Here is a 26,255-nt window from a genome sequence, read left to right on the forward strand (position 1 = left end):
TATCACTTATCCACGTGGATAAGACATCTGTCACTCTCAGAGTGACATAATTGCAAAGCGGGACGGATACTTTATCCACATTGATAAGTGATAAAATTGGAAGCTTAATACGCCGCCTGCCGGCGTATCATGCTTCTAATTTTATCACTTATCCACGTGGATAAGACTTCTGTCACGCTTTGGCAAGTATGTCAGTGTGAGAGTGACAGATGTCTTATCCACATGGCTAAGTGACAAAATTGGCAGCATGATACGCCGCGCGCCGCCTGGTTTGATAAGTAACATTGTTACTCACTTACTCAGTGTCAACATTTCCTTATTGAAGTTGTTAAACAGGCAATGAACGGGGAAATATCACTCTCGGGCGACAATTTGTGAAATAGACCACTGTATTTACTAGATGGCGCGACAGAGCCGGCAACGCACCTCCAACACCTCTGGTGTTTCTGGTGTCCATGGGCGGCAGTGATCGCTTACCATCAGGCGACCTGTCTGCTCGTTTGCCTCCTATCCCATAAAAAAAAAAACCGGCCAAGAGCGTGTCGGGCCACGCTCAGTGTAGGGTTCCGTAGTTTTCTGTATTTTCCTCAAAAACTACTGAACCTATCAAGTTCAAAACAATTTTCCTAGTAAGTCTTTATAAAGGTCTACTTTTGTGATTTTTTTCATATTTTTTAAACATATGGTTAAAAAGTTAGAGGGGGGGACACACTTTTTTTTCCTTTAGAGCGATTATTTCCGAAAATATTAATATTATCAAAAAACGATCTTAGTAAACCCTTATTCATTTTTAAATACCTATCCAACAATATATCACACGTTGGGGTTGGAATGAAAAAAAATATCAGCCCCCACTTTACATGTAGGGGGGGTACCCTAATAAAACATTTTTTTCCACTTTTTATTTTTGCACTTTGTCGGCGTGATTGATATACATATTGGTACCAAATTTCAGCTTTCTAGTGCTAACGGTTACTGAGATTATCCGCGGACGGACAGACAGACATGGCGAAACTATAAGGGTTCCTAGTTGACAACGGAACCCTAAAAAGATAGATAGATAGGTAGATAGATAGATAGATAGATAAAAACTTTATTCATTTCCACAACATACATGGTTTAAATTACAAAACAATTAAGTACATGCAACTTAAAATTAAGAAAAAACAATCTATTCTAAAAAATCTAAACTAATAATGATACGACCATGTGTCGTGGCAGAGAATTGGCGCTGGCTCAGCATGATGATGCGGCAAGCCACATCGCTGATATTCTGCCAAAAACAGAGCCAGACTGCGTTTCTGTCGCTACGTAGCGTCAACGTGTGTCACTTTGGCTAGGATCGCTGGTTGCGATTTTTGCCCCGAAGTTTCATTAAACTTCGTCCATGAATAAATTGCTTTAGGGATATTATTTTCATTTATAACTCCCGTGGGACATATTTCTTTGAGCCACGTGGCCGTCGGAATTAGGAAAATGAGAAAAGTAAAACATTCAAAGAAAAATCATGTCACTCAGGTCAGTGCGGGCAAGAACATACTTTATTTAAAAAAAAAGTTTGAGTGAATAAAATAAAACTAGATGATTAAAGTAGTCTGGGGCGATCTGCGTGGTCCTATGAGCTAATAAATATCATATTTTTCATCACACCCGCACTTTAAATGTGCTATTGCATACATCGTTCTCCCAAGGGAATAATAAAATTTCTTGTACCGTACCGGGTCGAAATTTCCAAATATATGACACAATTACCGAATACTTAATACTGACGACCGGTCTGGCTCAGTCGGTAGTGACCCTGCCTGCTGAGGCGCGGTCCTGGGTTCGAATCCCGGTAAGGGCATTTGTCTGTGTGATGAGCACAGACATTTGTTCCTGCGTCATGGATGTTTTCTATGTATATAAGTATGTATTTATCTATTTAAGTATGTACATCGTCGCTTAGCACCCATAGTACAAGCTTTGCTTAGTTTGGGGCTAAGTTGATCTGTGTAAGGTGTCCCCAATATTTATTATTTATTATTATTTATTTACTTATGGCGCCCCCCCCGCCATCTCTGAGGTAGAACCGAAACTAGAATAGAATAGAATAGAATATAATTTATTTCAGTATAAAAACACAGTTATACAATGCATACACAATGAGATGAAAAAAAAGAAGACTTATAACTAACATGTACACTGTAGGTAATTACACTGAAAAAGGTGAACACTCAGGATAATGCCCGGTCCTACTGGAGTAGTACCCGACGCTGGTCTTCCGTGAACACCTGTAGGGAGCGTAGTTGCACGTAGCTATTTATAATTACTACATATAGGGTTATATACCTATATTTTATACATATATGTACTTCACAAAATTTTTGACGCTAACAATTAATTATGACGATTAGTCTATTAAGAGAAAGGACAAGTTAAGTGGCTATTCTTGTTTTATATTTATTTTAAGAATTTTGTACTACAATCAAGTTAACTAGTTCGACCTCCTAACTGAATCAACACATGTGATCCCGTTCGGTTAACGGAATACGTTGGTTCGATTCCAATTACATTGAGCTAAACATTAAGTTTAAGTCAATGTTAATGTATGCTTTATTTTTTAAGTCTTACACCGTAGCTTGCGTGGGCGACGGTCGCGCGATGGTCGCGCGACGGCGATGCGACGCATACGAAATCAAACCTTATCGATATTGAAGTAGACGATGCGATGAGACGCGACGGCGACGGTCGCGCGACGGTCGCGCGTTACAAAACTTGCGCCAAAATCTCGCTCGCACGTGAACTCCGATAAACTAATTGGTACGAGCCGGGGTTCGAACCCACAACGTCTGGATTGAAAGTCGCACGTTCATCTGCTTACTTGTCAACGTACCACCATAACTTACCCACCCTTTTAGAGTCCTTGACACTCGGTAACCAGGGCGACCACGCGATCAGAATTCTGCGGACGCGTTCTCTTTATTGTGGCGATTACAACTCCGCGATTCCGAAGTGATCGCTCTGTCGACGGTGACCATGAGTTTTGGAAATTTGAGACGAGCAGATAAATGCTTAAATAGGTAAATCTATAAAGCCATTTCCGTTACTAGAAAAAGCGGCAAATTGAAAAATGTAGGCGTGATTGATTATCGATCTATAGAAAGTTTAAATTTCGCGCCTCTATGCTAGATTCATTCGCCAATAAACTGTTCCGCAGTTTGGCGAAGTTATAGTAGTAGTAGTAAACTCTTTATTGTACAATTAATAACAAAAAACACAGTAATTACAGTAAATAACAGTAGGTACAAAGGCGAACTTTATTTAGGTTATTGTAAGAGTTAAGTATGTTTTGTCTTACTTAGCAATAAATAAAAAAAAAGTACCGTGTGTGTCATCTACAATGACAGGTTATTCCTTGAAAGCCGCAAAAGTATGTGACTCGCTCTTATGGCTTTACAAATGGGGCATTTTTTTCTAAGTTTCTAGGTTGGGTGGACACCCCACTTTTTTTTGGATTTGAAATTTTTTTTGTGGTTTCCACTCAGAATCACGAGCTCTTTCAATTCTAATAGGAGAAAAAAAGTGTCCCAAGGTTTTTTTCCCATTCCGTTACCATTTTTTCATAGTATACATTTTCTATGGCGGTAACGGAATGGAAAGTTCGAAAAAATGTATGGAAATCTTGGGACATTTTTTTCTCCTATCAAAATCGAAAGACCTGGCGATTCTGAGCAATAACGCGTAATAAATACCCATGTTACAAAAAAAGTGGGGTGGACAACTTTGAAAAAAAAAATGGCCCAAATAAGAATGTGTCAGTTGCGGCCTTCGTTGTGACTTGTGTAACGTAACATGTCATTGCCGGGAACTATAGTCGCTATGAAATATATCGTTGGAGTGCGTGTTCCGATATTTGTGACAGCTTTGCCAGCTCCAATACCTAACAACACACTTAACTCCTCTAGTGTTGCATGTGTGCATGAGGCATCAGGCAATGCATTTGATCGTTTGCCTCTGATATTATTTTAAAAGTCTTATTGCGGCCATAAAACTGCTATAATACATACCATTTTTATAATGAGTTTGATATCTTGATGTGACAAGCAATAAAGATTATGAGTATATGTCCCGAATAATAAGTTCTCATGGTCAACCTACTTTACGAGCCAACTTCGAGTCTTGATGCTGAGTTTGGGATTGATCATTTTAATACCTACCTACTTTATTAGGTACTTATCTTCCTTAGGGGGTTGGGTATTGGTGAGTATATCTAAGGGGTTCAGTGACTTTGCGCAAAGTTTTTGTGTTTCAGGTGTGGCTACTATTTAATCTATCTCACTAATACATTTAAACCAGCATACATACATACATACATACATACATACATACAGACGAGACAAACCTTATTGGTTTAATGATACCATGTAAATTAATAAGACATTTATGTTTGTAATTACCTAAAAATAAAAAATAAAATAAAAAAAATACTTACAACATACATACAATCACGCCTGTATCCCATAATGGGGTAGGCAGAGCACATGAACTACTCAAGTTTCAGTGCCACTCTTGGCAAAAAGAGGTTGAAAGAAAACTAAAACTGTGACATTGCAGTGACAGGTTGCCAGCTAGGGCTTCCATTCCGTAATTACGTAATTACGCAATAACGTAATTCCGGATAGATATTGAACTTTTGAGAATAACGTAATTGAAAGAATCAATTACGTAATTACGGAATTATGAACAATATAGTAATCGGATCAGATATGTGTGATATTTTAGCTCTAAATCATACAAAATTTTACTTTTTATATGAACGCATTTAGGTGTTTATATCTGGTAACACATAAATATCATAGAATAAACATCAAGAGTTTATGTAGTTTAAAATGTGTACGGTGTTGTTATTTAGCGTCATGATTAACTTTATTGAGAATTAGTACTCCTCGGTAAAAATAATTTCAATAGCCATTGTAAGTATTAAATACTTATTTTCTAGTATTACGGTTCTAAAAGTTGGTTTCGGTTAGCTCACGGTCAACCTAACAAGCTTCCTCACTTCGCTCGTCGTCGCACCTAACTGGGCTCTGTCCCTGTATGAGATTTCTGTTGCTATACTTACCTGTTACAAAATTTTAGGCATTTTTATTTTTTATTTCCAACAAAAATATGTAGGTATGTATGTGTAAGTATGTTCCTTTTACTTATTTCGAACTTGCCTAACGTATGAAAACGGAACTTTTGCATCAAAGAGAAGTTATTCGCCGAAGAGTTGTTTGACCAAGTGAAAGATTTGACAAATGATAAGATTGATAAGTCTCCCAAAAGTTTAGAGGCGTTATAATAATCTGCTTTACAAAAATTCCACCAATTGAAAAGTTGTTATACAAAAAGTTGCTAATTGTTAGTTGTCAAAGTGAAACGTCGGCGAATGGTTGGCAAATGAAATTCGGCCAAAGATAGTTCTGCGAAAAGGCAAAGACCAGTATCGACTACTACTCCCATACTCATCTTTGTGCCGCTTAATGAAATCTGAATATTTATCCTATTATTATCTATATATATACATCAATAACTATGTCGTTAGGTTATAAGTTTGATTGAAATTGTCGTTTTATTTTAAATACATGGTCGATTACGGAATTACGTAATTACGTAATAAAAAATGAAAATTCCGTAATCAATTACGTAATTGACATATCCGTAATTTTGGAAGCCCTATTGCCAGCCTCTCGCCTACGCCACAATTTTAACCCATATCCCACAGTCGGCTTTTACGACACCCACAGGAAGAAAGGGGGTGGTGAAATTCTAAATCCGGCACCACACGGGCAATTTAAACCAGCAATTCTCGTATATTTACTAATATATATATACATATATTTATATTTTTTTTGTTTAGCGGTTACAAAATGGTGGTTACTTCTGAAGTTTGTTGCTGACTACAGTGCACTCTAATAATGCCCAATTGCGTATTCGTCGTAATCAGTGAGTTCCTCAGTTTCGTACTCGGCTGGAGGTCTCCAGGATCCCCATTTATCGTACAAACCCTTTGTGTACTCAGAGAACCTTTTGAAGAGGTACATCTTCTGGTCGGTGCATGTTACAAGGTTCCTAAAATGGAAAATGTTTACTTACTTACTTACTTTGTTGGCGCGACGACCCAAAGTGAGTCTTGGCCTCCAACACAAGAGCACGCCACTTTTCGCGGTCCAGAGCGACCTCTCGCCAGCCCTCGTTAACGCTGAGTTCACGGAGATCTGCTTCCACTCTGTCTGCCCAACGATATTTAGGATGGCCAGCGGGACGGCGTCCAGTTGGACAACCCAGAAAGGCTCTCTTGACTGCCCGATCCTCACCCATGAATGGAAAATGTTTATTTTGATTTAATATTTATTTCGTCCCGCGGGTCGACCCCGGTATCGCTGGGAGGACAGTGTGGTAGCGGATCTGCGTCGGCTTCAAGTCAGTGACTGGCAAGAGGCTGCGCAGGATTGGGACAGGTGGCGATCTCTCGTTTCGGAGTTAGTTTTAGTTAATATTTATTTCAACAAATGCAGTTATTTGTACTTATGTACAATACATACTAATATTCGAATTCCTTTCTTTGACCAAAGAGGATCCAGTTTATAGAGGGTTACTGTCAAAGTAAAATATGTAATTACAGTGCATAGACTGCCATCTCTCGACACTGGCGTCAAATATTAATATTAGCGCCATCTAGGCGAGAGTCCCGTAACGAAATATGGACAAAGAATACATTATGACTTCAGATAATAATAGGAACTAATAGAGACCCAATTAAATTACTTAGGGCCACTTGTACCACCCGCTTAACTCAAGGTTAGTGGGCTGTCAACAGTCCAATTGGTGGGTTAACCTCGGGTTAACCCTCCATTTTCGGCACCTAGTGCTAGTGACCATTAGTTACTTTAGATTCCCTTACATAGTTACGTCAAAGACATATGTAACTCCGTATAGACGGATAAAGTCTAAAAAAACGTACCTGAAAGCCACAGAGAAAAAGGTACCGTGGCCTAGATGGCGTTACACCTTTGGGGAACGCTCGGCTAGATGGCGCTAATATTATTATTTGACATTTTAACACATATCAAAACAACAACATGCGCCAAATTGTCAAAACTGGGTGGCTAGCCGAATGGCACAATCGCTCACGAAACGCTCACGAAACGAAGCGCTAGTAGATATCTATCTCTATCGCGCTTGCGTATTGGCGCGACAGAGCCAGCGGCGTATCGCTTTCGTTTGGCGTCGGAGAAATGCCATTCGGCTACGGGGCCAGAGGTTCAAAAGTAAGCTTGTGTCGAGAGATAGCAGTCTATGTACTGTGATTACACACTTTACTTTGACAGTAACTCTCTATAATACTCGATCCTCTTTAGTTACATACAGGCAGGGGCGGCTCACTCCGCGATTCTATCGCCGCGCTACAAGTACATGTCAGCGGCCGCGAGTTCGCGGCCCATTCATTGGCGACTACCTTCGCGCGGCGCAATAAAATTCAATGTTGGCTGCTCGCGTGCGGTCCGTTTGTTAATGTAGGTAAGAATTTAGAATGGCGGCATTTTGTGAACATCAAAGGAGTGAGCCTTCTGTACTTGTACTATTATATATTCTGTGATACAGGTCGATAATAAACGCGTGTGAAAACTACCAACCTTACTTGTTTCTCCTCACCAAATTCAGGCAAATCATATTTTTTGACGAACTCCGCGTACGTCAAATCATTATACGGCCCAATAACAGCTATCCATTTTAGGATAACATTCTGATTAATCGCATTCACCCTTTTCAAGTTCGCTTTAAATATCTTATAACGCAACTTTTTCTCTTCAGGCGTATAATTTTTTTTATAATATTTTTGGAACTCTTCAAAAAATTCTTCAGCTCTTCTTAAGTCGTAGGTAAAACTTTGTTTGTCCACAGAAACGGAAAAATAGATGAAGGAGATGAGGAAGACGATTAGATAACACTTCATTACGATATTATTTATAATTCTGTTTCAGAAATCATTGTGTTAGCTTTGTATGAAGATGCGAAGAAAATTGAAATGGAAATGAGCTGCTAATTTGAAATTCATTTTTAGGGTTCCGTACTTAAAAACAACAAGTTTTTGGAAAAATAATAATTTATGGTAAACTAGCTTGTGCACGCATCGCTCGCGTTAAATTCATTTCGGAATCTTCCATGCAAACGTTTGCCGTGAACTCAGACCAACCCCTATAGACATCCATTACAAGACGACTCGCGGTCGCCAGCCTTCCTAGTATTTGCACTGATATAAGCGCGGGCGCTTGCCGTGCCCGATCAGTATCGACCAAGTAACAGACCCGAAAGCAGCGCGTGTTTTTCGCACTAAAAAATTGGAAAAGGGTATTTTGATGCCTTAAAGATGTCCACCTGTAGTGTGAAATGGTGTGGAAAGGTAACAAGAAGCTCAAATTTAAAAACAGACGGCATTACATTCCACAAATAAGTCATATTTATAATTAATTCAGAGCCGGCATAGGTCAACTTACATTGGCCACTTACGCGTCAGTAGAGGGACAGTCATACTTCTGTCCCTTTTCATCTGGCGCGACTGCCCGCCGTCCTTGAAACGGCCAATCACAGCGCGCTTAACACATTCCCCGCCCGCTCCTCGCACCCCAAACACTGATGACTCGTATCGCGAACAAAATATACAAGATTTCTACTCTATAGGAGGTTCTCTGTGGCCGTGAAAGACAGACAAACAAACAGACACACACACTTTCCCATTTACAGTATTAGTAAGTATGGATTTCCTATTTGCTGCTCTTGTATCGTAAAGTTCTATACTCACATACATTTTTTTTATACTATTGTTAAGTACACAGCAAAAAAGAGTGTACAAGTTTCTAATGGGTTGGCAACGCGCACGTGACCATTCCTTGAGTTGTAGGCGTCCATTAGTGACGGTGGCCGATTTCTATCAGGCGGACCGTATGCTTGTTTGCCACCGATGTAGTGATTACACATTTTACTTTGACAGTAACCCTCTATAAACTGGATCCTCTTTGGTAAAAGAAAGGGATCCGAATATTAGTATAAATAACTACAAATAACTGCATTTGTTGAAATAAATATTAAATCAAGTGTTTTCCATTTTAGGAACCTTGTAACATGCACTGATCAGAAGATGTATCTTTTCAAAAGGTACAACTCAAGGAATGGTCACGTGCGCGTTGCCAACCTATTAGAAACTTGTATACTCCTTTTTGCTGTGTTAAGTACACAGCAAAAAAGAGTGTACAAGTTCTAAGGAGGGTTTTGGTTGTCGACGACTCAAAGGACAAGAGACGGAACAAGTTACTTCCGTAGGACCTTCCGTCACTAGCACACCGCACCCTCGTTGAGCTCTGGCAGCCTTACTCACCGGCAGAAACACAACACTATGAGTAGGGTCTAGTGCTATTTGGCTGTGGTCTTCTGTAAGTTGCTGCTCTTGTATCGTAAAGTCCTATACTCACATACATTAGATTATAGATCATTTGAAAACTTATAAAGACTTATGTTCAAAGGAACCTCAGGACAGAGTCCGACTCGCACTTGACCGGTTTATTGTTCATAGCAGTATGAAATCGAAGATGCAAATTGATTTTCAATGCATTGAAAATTGGACATAAACCAATGAATTCATTAATCTTCAAGTATCTCTTGATTGAATATGTCTTTTTAGGTGCCTATTTGCCTATAAGTTTTGTTTATTTACATAAATAAATACTTAATAAAAAAATATTAAAGGACATTCTTACACAGATTGACTGAGTCCCACGGTAAGCTCAAGAAGGCTTGTGCTGTGGGTACTCAGACAACAATATATTTAATTTACAAATACTTATATACATAGAAAACATCCATGACTCAGGAACAAATATCTGTGCTCATCACACAAATAAATGCCCTTACCGGGATTCGAAACCGGGACCGCGGCGTAGCAGGCAGGGTCACTACGCGCTAGGCCAGACCGGTCGTCAAAATTATGTTTTATATAAAGTCGTTATTGTATTTTATATAAAGGCGTTATATAAAGTCATTAAGGTACTTGCGCTATAGATAGCCCCATTCCTAAGATTTCTCAATTTCAAAATTTCATAATTTTGTTAGCTAAAATTATGTGTCCATGTTCAATAACACTAAAAACAAAACTGCAGAATATATTATATATTAACTATAATAAAAGCAAAAATACATAACGATGGGCAATCTTAGGCGCCGGTGCCCAAGAAGTACAGTTTGATTTTTATTTTGTAAACGTCTTTTTCCTGAGGTTTCACCCGCGTACTAAATTCAAACTTTGGACCCCCATTTCACCCCCTTAGAAGGATAACTTTTAAAACTCCTTTCTTAGTGCTATTTTACACCTTATAAGGCACCTACGTGCCAAATTTGGCATCTCTAGTACCAGCAGTTTCGGCTATGCGTTGATATGTCAGTCAGTCAGCCAGTCAATTTCTTCTTTTATATATTTAGAAAGATCATTTTGTAGCCAAAAATGCCGCAAATTTCCTTGATTTTTCGCACTCGCAAGGGAGTCAAACCTTACAGGTTCCTTTCCGTGAACTAAGAATCTTGAAATTTGGTACGATGCAACGTCTTATTATTATTTCAAGCACAGATAAAAGAAAAATCGCGAAAAATGTATACTTATTTTTTACTTTATATTATTACATTATATACTTACCTAGTAAAATATATGACCGGTTTTTTATACATTTAGTGTCGGTAGTGGTCACCAAATAAAACAAACTACTTACTTTTATTCTACTTTATTTATAACTTCATGCCATTTTTTTATCCTCTAGTTTTAAAAACTAGGATTAAATCACTCGTTAGACCTTCGTTACGTCCGATCCGTCCGCGACGCATGGTCTTTCTCGTCATGAACTTTAGTCCCGTGTTCAGCTTTCTCATCATGACCTTTCGTCCCGTGTTCATCTTTTTCGTCATGAGCTTTAGTCCCGTTTTCGTCTTTCTCATCATGACCTTTCGTCCCGTGTTCATCTTTCTCACCATGACTTTTCGCCCCGTGTTCATCTTTCTCACCATGACCTTTCGTCCCGTGTTCATCTTTCTCATCATGACCTTTAGTTCCATGTTCGTTTTTTTCGTCATGACCTTTCGTCCCGTGTTCGTCTTTCTCATCATGAGTCCCGTGTTCTTCGTCGTTTTCGTCATGGGCTTTCGTCGTCTCGTCTTCGTCACTATAATATTCGTCTGATTGGGTGTTTTTCGATTCGTAATCATCTCTCACTTTGTCAGAGAACCTTTCGAAGAGGTAGCCGCGGCGGTCAGTGCAATTTATTACGTTTCTGAAATTAATTTTGAATTATACCTTTGAGGCATTGTACTAAAGATGCTGGCGAAGTTTCTTTTTTTTTTGTATGAATAGGTAGACGTTTGACCACGATCACACCAGCAGGCCTAGCACATGATGGCCGCGGGAGTATGTCGCCGCGAGATAGACTACCTGTCCTTATGTCATTAATATAATTAGACAAAGACGTGTCATCTATCTCGCGGCGACATACTCCCGCGGCCATCATGTGCTAGGCCTACTGATGGTGCGATGATGCGGTCTACGGTGGAGCACGCTTATCTATGAGATACCTATTTAGGTACGCGATGTATCGCAATATTGATTGCCTATTTTAGATTTATACATTTCTGTAAACTTTATAAAAATAAAGGGATTTGAAATTTTACATAATACTTATGTCAGCGGCCGATCATAAGATACGGCAAATCATCAATCGTCTATTTCGTGAAGCGTGAAAAAATTCTTGTCATCAATTCGAAACGCGTTACTACTAAACTTTTATTCCATGCTAGAAGCATTTTACATTTTTTTCCTTTTTTGGAAAACTGTATTTTGGATAACTTGTTAACACTATATTAAACAGGCATACGCCCTCGCATACTTGTACTTATCTTGAATCGACGGTGCCCCGCTTTGCGGGGCTTCTATTTCTGACTGCATACGTTTACATGCTAGTGTCTTATTACGTTGAAAAAAGAAATAATAAACACAAAAAGAACAAACCTGAAATTACTGCCAACATTTTCATAATCTTTTTTCGTCAATTTATTCATTTTGATAAACTCCATATACGTTAAATCGGTAAAAGGCCCAATCACAGCAAACCACGCCCCAGGCAGATTCTGATTGATAGCATTTATTCTCACTAAATTATCAACGAACGTCTTATATTTATTCTTCTTTTCTTGCTCCGTGTATGTCTTTTTGTAATGTTTCTGAAATTCAGTGAATAATTTCTCAGCCATATTCAAATCGTAGATGAAGTTCTGTTTTTTCGTGAATTGCAATTGAAAAGTTATTGTGAAAAATACTGTAAAAATTAAGAATGACAACTTCATTGTAACAACGCGGACATCTATCTGTCGTATTTCACGCGAAATCAATTAGTTTCGATTTAGCGGTTTTAATTTGTAGAAAAAATTGGGAATTATCAGACTGACACAGATGCATAATTAACATACATATTATGTACATACATAAGTTCCAAAAACTCATTGGTAGCTAGCTGCCAAGATTTGAATCCGAGACCTCCGGATTAAAAGTTCGGCGTCATAGCTACCACTGCTTAAAACAATTATACTATAGTACCTATATACGAAATGTATAAATAAAGATGTGATAAAGATGTGGGTTAAATTGTGGCGTAGGCGAGGGGTTGGCAACCTTTTTTTTTTTAATACCACGTCGGTGGCAAACAGGTATACGGCCCGCCTGATGGAAAGCGGTCACCGCAACCTATGGACGCCCGCAACTCAAGGGGTGTCACGTGCGCGTTGCCGACCCATTAGACACTCTTTTGTTGAAGGACCCCATACTGTAGTTCATCGGGAATACCTCGACAGGGAGCTCATTCCACAGCCGGAGCGTTCGTGGCAGGAAATTCCTCTGAAATCGTACGGTGCGCGACCATTTAGGTACTTAACTGCAATGTCACAGTTTCGTTTTCTTTCAACCCCTTATTTGCCAAGAGTGGCATTGAAACCTGAGTAGTTTCATGTGCTCTGCCTACTGCCCTTCATGGGACACAGGCGTGATTGTATGTTGTTGTATAAATAAAGAATTTATTAACACAAGAAAACTGATACAGAAATGTATTAGGATAGTTAACAAGTTTAAGTTTATAACTACAGTATGTAATCTTACTTTAAGGTTAAATGTCCGTGGCGGATTCCCCCTACTCGTAAACATAGAAAGCATCTATGACTCAGCAACAAATATCATTCAATCAATCAATCCATCAATCAATTATTTAGTCATGATAACTACAAAATACACAAGTAAGAAAACAGAAACAGCAAATAAAAGAATATCTGTGCTCATCACACAAATAAGTGCCCTTATCGGGATTCAACCCCCGGACAATGGCTTAGCAGGCAGCACCACGCGCTAGGCTGGACCAGTCGTCAGAAATCCATGTGTAAACGCCCTTATAAATTTGCGAGATTAACACGAAATTCAGATGTCAAATAATTTCATTATGGATTTCGATTGGATGCCACCCAACGACAATTAATTAAATTTCAAGTTCGTACATATTCATTAAGCGAATTAACTGAAGGACATGAAATAGGATGGTTTGTTTGATTTCACTAATTAACTTAGTAATCGAATAAACGACAGAATTTTGTGTGTAGTACATACATACATACATACATACGCCTGTATCCCATAAAGGGGTAGGCAGAACACATGAAACTACTAAAGCTTCAGTGCCACTCTTGGCAAATAAGGGGTTGAAAGAAAACGAAACTGTGACATTGCAGTGACAGGTTGCCAGCCTCCCGCCTACGCCACTATTTAACCCATATCATATCCCATAGTTGCCTTCTACGACACCCACGGGAAGAAAGGGGGTGGTGAAATTCTTAACCCGTCACCACACAGGGTGTGTAGTTTGTGTTTATAATTAGAACTGTACCTACTATGAGTTTTTAAACCCCGACGCAAAAACGACGGGGCGTTATAAGTTTGACGTGTCTGTCTGTATGTCTTTGCGTGTGTGTCTGTCTGTGGCATCGTAACTAAAAAAAAAAAATATTGAGCAAATGTACCGTACAGCCAGATGTGTACGTCCCTGAGTTCTGAGCTAGGTAAAACCTGTGTTACAGAAGTCAGTGTCCTCTCCCAGATTTAGTTTTCATATAAATCTAATCTTACACTAATTGTGCTTAACAGCTAACAGTTTTTTGCAATATATACAATTTACTTTGTATTAGTGATATACTTTATATTTTACATTAATTCTTTATTCTCTAAATTAATTTTTCCCCTCACTAGCTCGGAAACAACTGTTTTGTCCTTTAATACCAGCGCGTAAAAACGCATTTTATCCACTAGTGGATAAAGTTATTTGACCTTGAATATAGTAATTATTTCTGCTTTGAAATTTATATAAGTCAGTGAATCTAGTGATGACGATGTTTTACCACCTGTGGAACTACTGGAAGCAGTGATAAACGCGTTTTTTGCGTTGTACTTTCCTCGTTATCATCATCATTCTCTTGCCCTTATCCCAGTCACTTGGGGTCGGCGCAGCATGTCTTTCTCTTCCATAGATCTCTGTCACTCGTCATCTCATCATTAACTTGTTTTAGTTCCATATCATGTCTCACACAGTCCATCCACCTCTTCTTCGGTTTTCCCCTCCCGTTACTTCCACCACCTTCCACATTCATTCGTAATACCTTTCTCGTCACATGCCTTTCATCCCTCCGCATTACATGTCCATACCATGCTAGTCGATTCGCTCTTACTTTTTCAACAATCGGTGCTACTTTCAGGCTTCCTCTGATATACTCATTCTTTATTTTATCCATTCTTGTCACGCCACACATCCATCTTAACATTCTCATCTCTGCTCCGTGCAATCTCTTTTCATCCGTCACCTTTATTGTACTTTCCTCGCTATATTGAGGGGAAAAGTTTTGTGTTACACTCGGGTGCAAATGTATTCTCGTGTGTTAAAAAACTCGCAAGTTCAGGATTCTATTCTCGAACCACTCGCTTCGCTCGTGGTTCAACTATAGAATCCTTTCACTTGCTCGTTTTTCAATTCCACACTCGGCGTTAAAATACAACTTTGCACCCTTGTATAACAAATAACTATTAATTTTAATTTTTTAGGCTTGTTATAAAATTGTAAAAACAGTGCCAATATTTGAACTGTAACTCCCGAACGGATGAATCGAGTTTGAGAAATGAAACAAGTTTTGTAATGACTAGTTGATTAATTATCCCCGAAAACACAGACGGGAGTCGAATTCCACCGCCGAGGAGTAATAACTGCTCGTCAGTACTTGAAATTGGGCGCCATATTTCACGGTAGCTAATTGCGTAACGAGATTCCTTTACTATACAAGGTGAATTTGCAATTGGGGATTAATTTGAAACAGAATCAGTTTTTAGTGAGTGGGCTACTGCAGAGTTACATCAACGAAGACGTGCATTGTATGCCTTGTATGAAGAACGGCGGTTTAATACGAGTGATGAATTTAAAGAACATGTTAAGCAATATTCGAAGAAGTTCAAGATAGATTGTCATATCGCTAAGCGAAATTATCTTAGTAATAAAATAAAAAATAGCTCTGACATTATTAAAGCAACGTGGAAAGTAATTAATGTGGAAACTGGTCGCTCGAAACACGCAGTAAAAGATATTAAACTGAATATTGATAACAAAATTATAGATTCCAATTTTGAAGTAGCAACAGAGTTCGAAAAATTTTTCACCGAGATACCAGCATTCACAACTAAGGATTTAAATTCATCACCCTTATCTGCCGTCACATTATTAGAGGAAAACGTTCCTGAGTGTTGTAGAGACCTTTATTTTGAACATGTTTGTACCTCAGATATAGTAAAGGCATTTAAATCAATTAATGTCAAAAAAACTAGTGACCTCTGGGGGTCTCCGTCCATGCCGTAAAATCCTTAGTTGAGATTGTAGCGCCTGACTTAGCAGTTATATTCAACAACAGTGTTGACTGCGGCGAGTTTCCTGATCTAATGAAACATAGCAAAATAACTCCTTTATTTAAATCCGGCAGCCACTCTGACCCCACTAACTTTAGACCAATATCTGTGCTGCCAACTTTCAGTAAAATATTTGAAAAATTAGTTCTTTCTCAATTAGTACGACATTTTAACGTTAATAATTTAATGCATAATAAGCAATTTGGCTTCACACGGGGTCGCTCGACAACCGATGCTGGTGTTGAGCTAATTAAGCATATTTTCGATGCCTGGGAGGAGTCACAAGATGCTTTAGGTATCTTTTGTGATTTATCTAAGGCCTTCGACTGTGTTTGTCATGAAACATTGATCAGGAAACTACATTATTATGGAGTCAGAGGATCAGCACTAGATTTACTCAAGTCCTACTTAAATGGTAGAATACAAAGGGTAGATGTCAATGGACAGAGATCAACTGGGTCATTGGTCTCTATGGGTGTACCACAGGGATCAATATTGGGGCCTTTCCTGTTCCTTATCTACATAAATGACTTGCCATTCCTTGTAAAGACCCACCATGATATAGTATTGTTTGCAGACGACACCTCACTTATTTTCAAACTCAAACGACAGCAACAAGCTCACAGTGATGTAAACAATGCTATCTCTAAAGTAGTGAACTGGTTCAATGCTAATAATTTATTATTAAATGAAAAAAAGACTAAATGTATTAAGTTTGTCACTAATAGTAACGTAAGGAATGAGCAAACAAGTGTCGTTGTGAAGGATGAGGAATTAGAACTGGTAGATAGTACAGTTTTTCTTGGTATAACTTTAGATTCTAAACTTCAGTGGGGTCCCCATATTGTTAACCTCTCGAATAGACTTAGTTCTGCAGCTTTTGCAGTGAGCAAGATCCGTCAGTTAACAGACGTGAAAACAGCTCGATTAGTTTATTTTAGTTACTTTCACAGCATTATGTCATATGGTATTTTACTTTGGGGCAGTGCTTCAGAGATAAATACCATATTTATTCTGCAGAAGAGGGCTATTCGAGCAATATATAAAATGAACCATAGAGACTCACTTAGAGATAAATTTAAGGACATTAATATAATGACAGTGCATTGTCAATAAATATATTTATGAGAATATTATGTATGTACATAAAAACATTTGTAATTTTAAGAAAAACTGTGATGTACATAATATAAATACTAGAAATAAACATAAACTCGCGGTGCCCTTCACACGGCTCTGTAAAATTAAAAAATCATTCATGGGTAATTGTGTTCGATTTTATAATAAACTTCCGAATCATATTACTGACTTGTCAATTAATAAATTTAAGAATCATGTAAAGCGTGTACTCATTTCAAAAGCTTACATATACAACACAACACAAGACTACATGAATGATAAAACAACGTGGGATTAATTGTTATTCGAAATGGTTTCTTATTTTTACGTTTTTTATTATTATTATTGTTGATGAAATTAATATTGTATTTTTTTGGACATTGGATTTTTCCTAGAAATATTCTAGACATGTATTTTTATATATACATATACCTAATTATATATTTTTTGTTTAACGATTATTTTTATATGAAATTGTATATTATAGACTCAATATTATTATGAACAATAATTTACAACAATAAAGTGCTCTGATAATTAGGTTAGATTAAGATCATAATAAGGCCTGATTCGTAACGGATTTGTCAAATTCAGAGTGCTTTTTCTTGTATAATTTCTGGCTTACTTTATATATACATTACACCATTCAAATTGCCAGATTCACAAAATTATTATGTTAGAATCATGTTTAAAAGCAATTCTCAACTAACTAGATAGATAAAATTAAAGTGATCGCTGAAAATAATTCGGCGACAAATTGCTGTCAAAAACTTGATTCCTGTTGACGAAACTTGCATTTAAATCATTTTCAACACTACCAGGCAACCAACATTATACCTTATCTGAAAGGCAATTTCTTTACGATTCCTATGAAACAATGATAATGTAGATGAGTCTCCAAATATCCACTTTACTAGGAATTCAGTCGATGCAGTGTCCGTTACTAAGCATTTAAAGCAAAGTAACCACTTTTCGATAAAAAATCTACAACAAAAACTGCTGAACGAAGCTGTTCGCAGATTTTATTTAATAATATGATCTTTCAACTTTATTCTGACAATAGCTGGATATCATCCACCACAGCTATGAAGCCAGCAGCCTGCTAAAGCCAACGCTCTTCAAATCGGGTAAAAAACTTAATTTAACGAAGTCTCATAGTATTCACCTATTAACTGGAATAGGATGGAGTGTCTAAGAAATTCATTCATTTAAATGACACCAACCATAAGCCACCAAAATATTTAAAAAAAGATAGTCCTTGATAGGACTAAAACTAAGAATGTGTCGAAAAACACTGTCGGATGTACGATGGAGGGCATACAACAAAACTTACACCATGAGCGAGGAGAAATGGAGAATGATGAATTTACTAATAAATAATAAATTTTAAATACATTTTAAACACATTATAGAAAAACATACTTTGATTCGGCCGGCTCTGGTACCGTTAAAACAGTTTTGAATTTGACAAATCCGTTACGAGTCAGGCCTTATATATGTAATGAACTATTCATAAGAGCTTGTAACTAGGCCTACATGAATAAAGATATTTTGAATTAGAATTAAAAAAACATTAATTGTTGGGTATAATTTGAAGCGCTGGTAGCCTAGGGGTAAGTACGTGCGACTTTCGTTCCGGAGGTCGCGGGTTCGAACCCCGGCTCGCACCAATGATTTTTTCGGAATTTATGTGCGAAATGACATTTGATATTTGCCAGTCGCTTTTCGGTGAAGGAAAACATCGTGAGAAAACCGGACTAATTCCAATAAGGTCTAGTTTAGCCTCCGGGTTGGAAGGTCAGATGGCAGTCGCTTTCGTAAAAACTAGTGCCTACGCCAAATCTTGGGATTAGTTGTCAAAGCGGACCCCAGGCTCCCATTACAGCCGTGGCAAATGCCGGGATAACGCAAGGAGGATGATGAGGATGATGAATTGTTGGGTAGAATTTGATTTTTTTGTCATGTTGTTTTGGTAAAATTTGGTAAAGTCGCCGTCAATAGAACTTGTGAACAATGTAAACAAACCTTGTAGTCAAAATGTCTTTAATTTTCATTCTAACTCATCAGATACTGGCTAAATTCATGTGTTATTTAATCAATTCATATCACATTATGTTCCTCAACCTTTAAAGCAATAAAATTGTGCTAGAATATTGATATTTTATAGAATGGTTTGTTTACATTGTTGACAATTTCTATTGACGGCGATTTTAGGTAGATAAATGTTATTGTACTAAATGACCTAAAATTATTTTGTACGTGCTTATTATTTTTTTACGGTTAAATGTCGTATTTTCTGTAGATGAGAACGAGAATAAAGAGTCGGTCTTGATCTGAGCACCTAGTTTCATTGACGCGTCTATATACCATTATATGGCGCGGTCGGTAGGATATGAACATACGCTCCCAAAACGTAAAAAAAAAATGTTCCATCTCATAACAGTTTCAATTTGGCTACTAACTTTGCGTCACTTTGTTTGCGATACCCCGTAGGATGGGTTTATTCATTGGAAAGGGACAACCCTGAATTGTTCCGTTTTGTATAGTCCTATACTGTAGCCACACCTCGGACACTGGCGATCAAATACTTATGGGTAGGATGAATGGAAATCAAATCAAGAAAGTCAAATAACAACGTTGTCAATTACAATTATTATTTGTTTTCTGTTTATTTAAAATGCCCAGCGATGACAATGAGATATAAAATGACAACGTTAGTTTTTAAATAGCTATTCTAGCATAGGTATACACTTACTAAAACAAAGGAAATCGAAGAAATCCTGGCTCCTTTATTACTAGGTCCTGAACCGCGACGAGAATGCGATTAAGCACATTTGCCATATTTAAGTTGTGTTTAATAAGGTGACATTTATCACAGTAGAGTATGCGGATAAATGAAAATACTCAATTCAGTACACAATCAATAGTCTTCATTTCAGGAACAGCATAGAAGATAAAAGCCATGTATCTGTCGCAGTAAGATAGATAAAGCCGTTATATAGTTATAACCCTAGGAATATAATTATACGTCGTAACATAGTTAAACGAAAGCGATTAATTGCTATCTTACTAGGAATATAACTATAATACTAAACTAGTTTAGTCATATAGTTATATGACTGGATTCAGTTTAGTGAAATGATTGTAGGCAGGAGTGCAGCGGTGCGGCGGAGGTATAGTTATAACCCTAGGGATATAAGGGAGCGATTCAGAACCATCTTACTAGGAATATAATTATAATACGGTATTTAAAATTGCAAACGGGACTTAATCGCGTATTACTATGTATTAACTCCCGTTTGCAATTTTAAATATGTGTAAAAATCGTGAAAGTTTAAATCAGTGTTTTATAATACGTATAGCGAGACGATTTGGAATAACAACACCGTCACTGACGTTAGAACAAAGTTTATTTTGTATCGATCCGAACATAGTACACAAGGTTTGGTTACTAAACAAACGAATCCAAGCTATATTAGTTAAAACGTAACAGTTAGGGCATGCTCCCGGTATTTCCCGGTTCTTGATTTCCCGGGAAATCCCGGTAATTTAATCACGGTAAGCAAATTTAAACCCAACATTCAAAATGACTAGGTTGTAATTAGGTACGAGTTCAATTTGTTATGACTTATGATAAACATTAAGATTAAACTGACAAACAACGTCAAACTCGTAACGGAAAAAGTATCGTCCAAGTAACCAGCCAGTATTAATACCCCTAAATACTGAAAAAGGTAAGCAACCTCTAGCAATGTGATATACACAATGTCGCATTACGAATACAATAGAATGGGCACGTAAAAAATAACTAATAATACAAATTAAACAAAAAATATTACCCCCATCAAGATATAGCTCAATCGATTCTACTCTCGATTCTGAACAGATTTCAGGTTTTTAGTGTTAAGTGAAACACGGTGTATAACTATATTACTTAACTAGAGACGTATTATAATTATATCCCTAGACTAAGTTTAATCCAGTGATATAATTATATAACTAAACTAGTAACGTATTATAATTATATTCCTAGTAAGATGGTAAGGAATCGCTTTCGTTTAGCTATGTTACGGCATATAATTATATCCCTAGGGTTATAACTATACCTCCGCCGCACCGCCGCACTCCTGCCTTCAATCATTTCACTAAACTGGATCCAGTCATATAACTATATGACTAAACTAGTTTAGTATTATAGTTATATTCCTAGTAAGATAGCAATTAATCGCTTTCGTTTAACTATGTTACGACGTATAATTATATTCCTAGGGTTATAACTATATAACGGCTTTATCTATCTTACTGCGACATATCTACTAAGTAAAAATGTTCACTATTCACATTTTTAATGGAAGGATGGATTAACACTTTCACTGCAGTAGGGGGTCTTTAGACTTCTTACGAAGTATACATACTTTAATTGCCGCAACGAAGGTGTTAAGAAATTTATATTAAAAGTTATACTTTCAAATTTCATTTTAGGTTTCCAGTATTTCTCTCTATCTCTCTCCTTGTTAACTCAGAATCACTTCCGATCTTATGAGAAGAAAATAATGATCATATTAAATAGTTAATTAATGCAAGTATTGATGTGCTCACTGTACTTTTAAATCGCATTTCTATTCCGTTCAAATATTACGATGGATGATATCATAAAGTTCACGTCGTCAAGTGTAAAATACTGACCAGTATTACATAACAAAAAGCGTTCGTGAAAGATGATTGGTTGCATATGATTGGTTGAATAACGAGATATGAAAATACGACTTGATGCGAAACGGATTTAATTTGAAATGGAACCCAGAGGATGTATATTACCGGTCAATTAGATACCTTTATGTACATCATGTTGCGGGGTAGGTACAATGGTGGACCGGACCGTATATAGTATGCTGTAGAACAGCTGAGCCGTGCTATCGTGCATCGTTTCGAATAAATGCCTTTTGAGTGCCTAGTACCTAGTAACAACGGAAGACAAAAGTGATAGAACACATTAGTACCATTAATTGGCAATCGGTTTACCAACAATAACATCCCCTACATTAGTTTAAAATGACACATAATACCACATCCAACTAATCTAGATGGTGACGATACTGATGAAGCATAGGCTGAATCAAGTTCGCAATGAGTACTTCAATAATGTTCCTGTACCTTCATTTCATACATACATTTTTGTGAGTTTCCCGTTGGTGGTTAGCCAATGAAGCGCATTGCGGGTTACGCAATGTGGGCTGTGTGCCGTGTGAGTTTCCCGTTGGTGGTTAGCCAATGAAGCGCATTGCGGGTTACGCAATGTGGGCTGTGTGCCGTGAGTTTCCCGTTGGTGGTTAGCCAATGAAGCGCATTGCGGGTTACGCAATGTGGGCTGTGTGCCGTGAGTTTCCCGTTGGTGGTTAGCCAATGAAGCGCATGGCGGGTTACGCAATGTGGGCTGTGAGCCGTGAGTTTCCCGTTGGTGGTTAGCCAATGAAGCGCATTGCGGGTTACGCAATGTGGGCTGTGTGCCGTGAGTTTCCCGTTGGTGGTTAGCCAATGAAGCGCATTGCGGGTTACGCAATGTGGGCTGTGTGCCGTGTGTTTTTCATTGGTCGTTTTGGCCAATGATGCAGATTGCGGGTTACGCAATTAGGGCATTGTTTCATTTTCATTAGTCATTTAAAAATGGTTATTGCGAACTTGTTTTGGCTTTTGCACGTATGATTATGGTCAGGATAACCGAGTGGATTTGTGCTCCTGTACCTAAAGTGTTTACTTGTGCGGTCCTGATCGTATTCTCCACACGCGGACGTGTGGAAGGTCAGAATGGCCGTGTCGCAGCATGACGGCTGCGGATGTTGGAATGTCAAGATATAGTCTATGGAAATAGTCTATGCTTGAGTGTGTTTGACTGCGATACAGTGTCTGTTATTTATATGACCCGAACAGCTGTTAAATGGATTAGTTCCTGGCTGGTTAAGATGACCACTGTCATTAAGACAGCGGTGTTGAGTTGGATCCTGAGAGGAACAGTCAGTCAGATTTGAATTGGAAAGTATCGCAGTCAACTGCACTGCATTCTTTAAAATATTTTTGGTATATTTCTTTATTGAGGCTTTATTCAAGCCTCCAACATATATATGAAAGAGGTGCGTTCCTAGCACACAGTCTAAGCTCGTGTAGGTGAACGCGTACCATGCTTGTATGAGTGAGATTTGACAGGAGGTAACTGTGAGGTAGCCGAGAGCGGGTGGGCGGCACTTTCAGCGGGGAGCGGGAGTGGCCATACTGTACGATAGTATTCTTTATTATACTACACTGTTCTTCGGTTTAAGGTTTTTTAACCCCCGACGCAAAAATGACGGGGTGTTATAAGTTTGACTTGTCTGTCTGTCTGTGTGTCTGTCTATGTCTGTGGCATCGTAGCTTCCGAACGGATGAACCGATTCCGATTTAGTTTTTTTTGTTTGAAAGCTGAGTTAGTCGGGAGTGTTCTTAGCCATGTTTCATGAAAATCGGTCCACTATGTCGCGGTCGGGGGTTGATTTCAATTTTTTTTTTCTAAACAGTTGTACCATTTATTGCTATGCCGCCAAGCAGGCGCCAAACACAAAATAGAGATGTCTCGGGTCATTCCCATTCCTACCTAGACACTCTTTTATGAGTCGAATAGATATTGAATCGGCCGTAATAAACCCCTAATGTCCAAAACGGAAGTGCGTCGTTAAGGGGATATTACTGACGTGCTCGGGTGAAAGAGCATAAGTCTAAAATCTTATTTTTCAGGTTTAAAAAAAGACGAAGAATGAGCGGTAACTTCAATTGTTATCCTGAATAGCAAACTGAAATAAATGTCATATACAAAAAATTACCAAGGCCTTGTCCAAGGCTGGATTCGAACCAGCGTACTCCGTTATAGCCACGGATGCCTGAACCACTCGGCCAACTGGTCACGGGGGCAAGGTTCGAAATCCTATGAAAATAATTTAATTTGTTCTTAGACTGAATAGGTACGTTTGTAACTAATGAACCATGGTTTTATATTAAGGAAAAAATCTAGCAAGATTATAGCTTACAACCTCATAGGGAAATCGGTCTGGTTACCAAGGACTTGTACGCGGGTACGTACATTTTAACTACATCTCATTACTTTAAAAATATAAAATATCTTCATAAAAAAAATAGTCAAAATATACTGAAACTCGTATATATGCAGGGTAACGAAGCAAAATCAAATCAAAAATCAAAATCAAAAATGTTTATTCTGTAAATAGGCTTATGCTAGCACTTTTACATGTCAACTTAAAATTATATATATGTACATCTTATTCTAATTTAACATAAATGCATCCTTATCTTCTACGAATTCCTTGACAGTATAGTAAGCCTTTTGCAGGAGCTGTCGTTTTACGAATGATTTGAATTTATTTATTGACAATTCAGATACATTAGGTGGTAACTTATTATAAAATCGCACGCTGTTCCCCATAAATGAATTATTCACTTTTTGTAAACGGAATCGCGGGATCGCCAATTTATTTTTATTTCTGGTGTTAAAATGGTGTACATCACTATTCAATTTATACATGTCAATATTTTTTTTTACATAAATAATATTATCGTAAATATATTGGGAAGCAACAGTGAGGATGTTGATCTCCTTAAATTTATCTCTGAGGGACACACGTGACCCCAAATTATAAATATTGCGAATGGCACGTTTCTGTAAAATAAAAATAGAATTAATATCAGCGGCTTTTCCCCACAATAAAATGCCGTAAGACATGACGCTATGGAAATATGCAAAATACACCAGCCGTGCCGTCTGTACATTTGCAAGTTGACGGATTTTTTAACTGCGTATGCTGCTGAACTCAGTCGACTTGCCAATGTAGAGATGTGCGAACCCCACTGTAGTTTTAGATCTAAAGTTATGCCTAGAAAAACGGCTTTGTTTTCAAAGTCTAATGTCTCGTTCTTTAAAACAACTTGTACGTCATTCGTATGCTGGACATTAGGCAACGAGAATCTAACACATTTAGTTTTTTTAGCATTGAGAAGTAAATTATTAGTAGTAAACCACTGAACTAAAGAGGACAATACATTATTTATTTCATTAGAATCACATTCATTCCTTTTTACTTTAAATACAATTGATGTATCATCAGCAAAGAGAACTAACTTATGTTTTTCATTAACTATATAAGGCAAATCATTAATGTAAACGAGAAATAAGAAAGGACCAAGAATAGATCCTTGGGGAACGCCCATTGAAGTAATAGACCCCGATGATTTAGCTCTGTTTATGTTCACCCTCTGAATTCTGTTTGTAAGATAAGACCAGATCAGATCAAGGGCCTTATAATTGACGCCGTAGTGGTGCAACTTGCGAATAAGAGTGTCATGATCAACGCAGTCGAAAGCCTTCGACAGATCACAGAACACGCCTATAGCATCTAGTTTTTGTTCCCATGCATCAAATATGTATGTAATTAAGGTCGTGCCTGCATCTGTCGTTGACCTGCCCCGGGTAAATCCAAATTGTTCCTTATAGAGTAAATCATTAACATTAAAATGAGATAGAAGCTGATCAAGAATGATTCTTTTTACTTATTGCCGGGAGAATAGATACGGGTCTGAAATTTGTAGGGTCCGTTTTATAGATACGGGCGGGTTATTTTTTAAGGTATTTTTAAGCACACTTAAAAATACCTTAAAAAATAACATGTTATTGTTATCTGTTTGAAATTCTATTAATATTTATTGTAGGAGGTAGGGCATACATACATACATACATACATACAATCACGCCTGTATCCCATAAAGGGGTAGGCAGAACACATGAAACTGAATATTGACCTAAGAAATATTGAATACCCTTACAGGGTGTCATGTACCTACCTCTTTAATGTGTAACACCTAATGTATTATGAACATGACTGCAATACAATAAAGAATAAAGAATAAAGAATAACTACTAAAGCTTCAGTGCCACTCTTGGCAAATAAGGGGTTGAAAGAAAACGAAACTGTGACATTGCAGTGACAGGTTGCCAGCCTCTCGCCTACGCCACAATTTAACCCCACAATTTATGGGTTGGTAAGAAAGTAATGAGCGAATCATA

At 37.8% G+C, this 26,255-nt stretch overlaps 2 protein-coding genes across 2 annotated transcripts in view; both read right to left on the reverse strand.

Annotated features, from left to right (window-relative positions):
- Nucleotides 1-26,255, reverse strand: part of LOC125238684 (diacylglycerol kinase 1) — a 191,519-nt gene that overhangs the window by 124,337 nt on the left and 40,927 nt on the right. The window lies entirely within an intron of this gene.
- Nucleotides 5,849-8,015, reverse strand: LOC125238683. Its single transcript, XM_048146078.1, has 2 exons — nucleotides 7,659-8,015; nucleotides 5,849-6,093 (listed from the first exon to the last, which is right to left on the reverse strand). Exons 1-2 carry the CDS (start codon nucleotides 7,976-7,978, stop codon nucleotides 5,934-5,936), a joined length of 480 nt encoding a protein of 159 aa, XP_048002035.1. The 5' UTR covers nucleotides 7,979-8,015; the 3' UTR covers nucleotides 5,849-5,933.

Source organism: Leguminivora glycinivorella, chromosome 24 (genome assembly GCF_023078275.1).
Source record: "Leguminivora glycinivorella isolate SPB_JAAS2020 chromosome 24, LegGlyc_1.1, whole genome shotgun sequence".
Lineage (NCBI taxonomy): Eukaryota > Metazoa > Arthropoda > Insecta > Lepidoptera > Tortricidae > Leguminivora > Leguminivora glycinivorella.

Bases quoted from the DNA above. Each gene is read 5' to 3' on its own strand.
- LOC125238683 (XM_048146078.1), bottom strand. From the start codon at position 7,978: ATGAAGTGTTATCTAATCGTCTTCCTCATCTCCTTCATCTATTTTTCC. The intron at 6,094-7,658 runs GTTGGTAGTTTT...TTTCCATTTTAG, and splicing joins GGTGAGGAGAAACAAGTAAG to GAACCTTGTAACATGCACCG.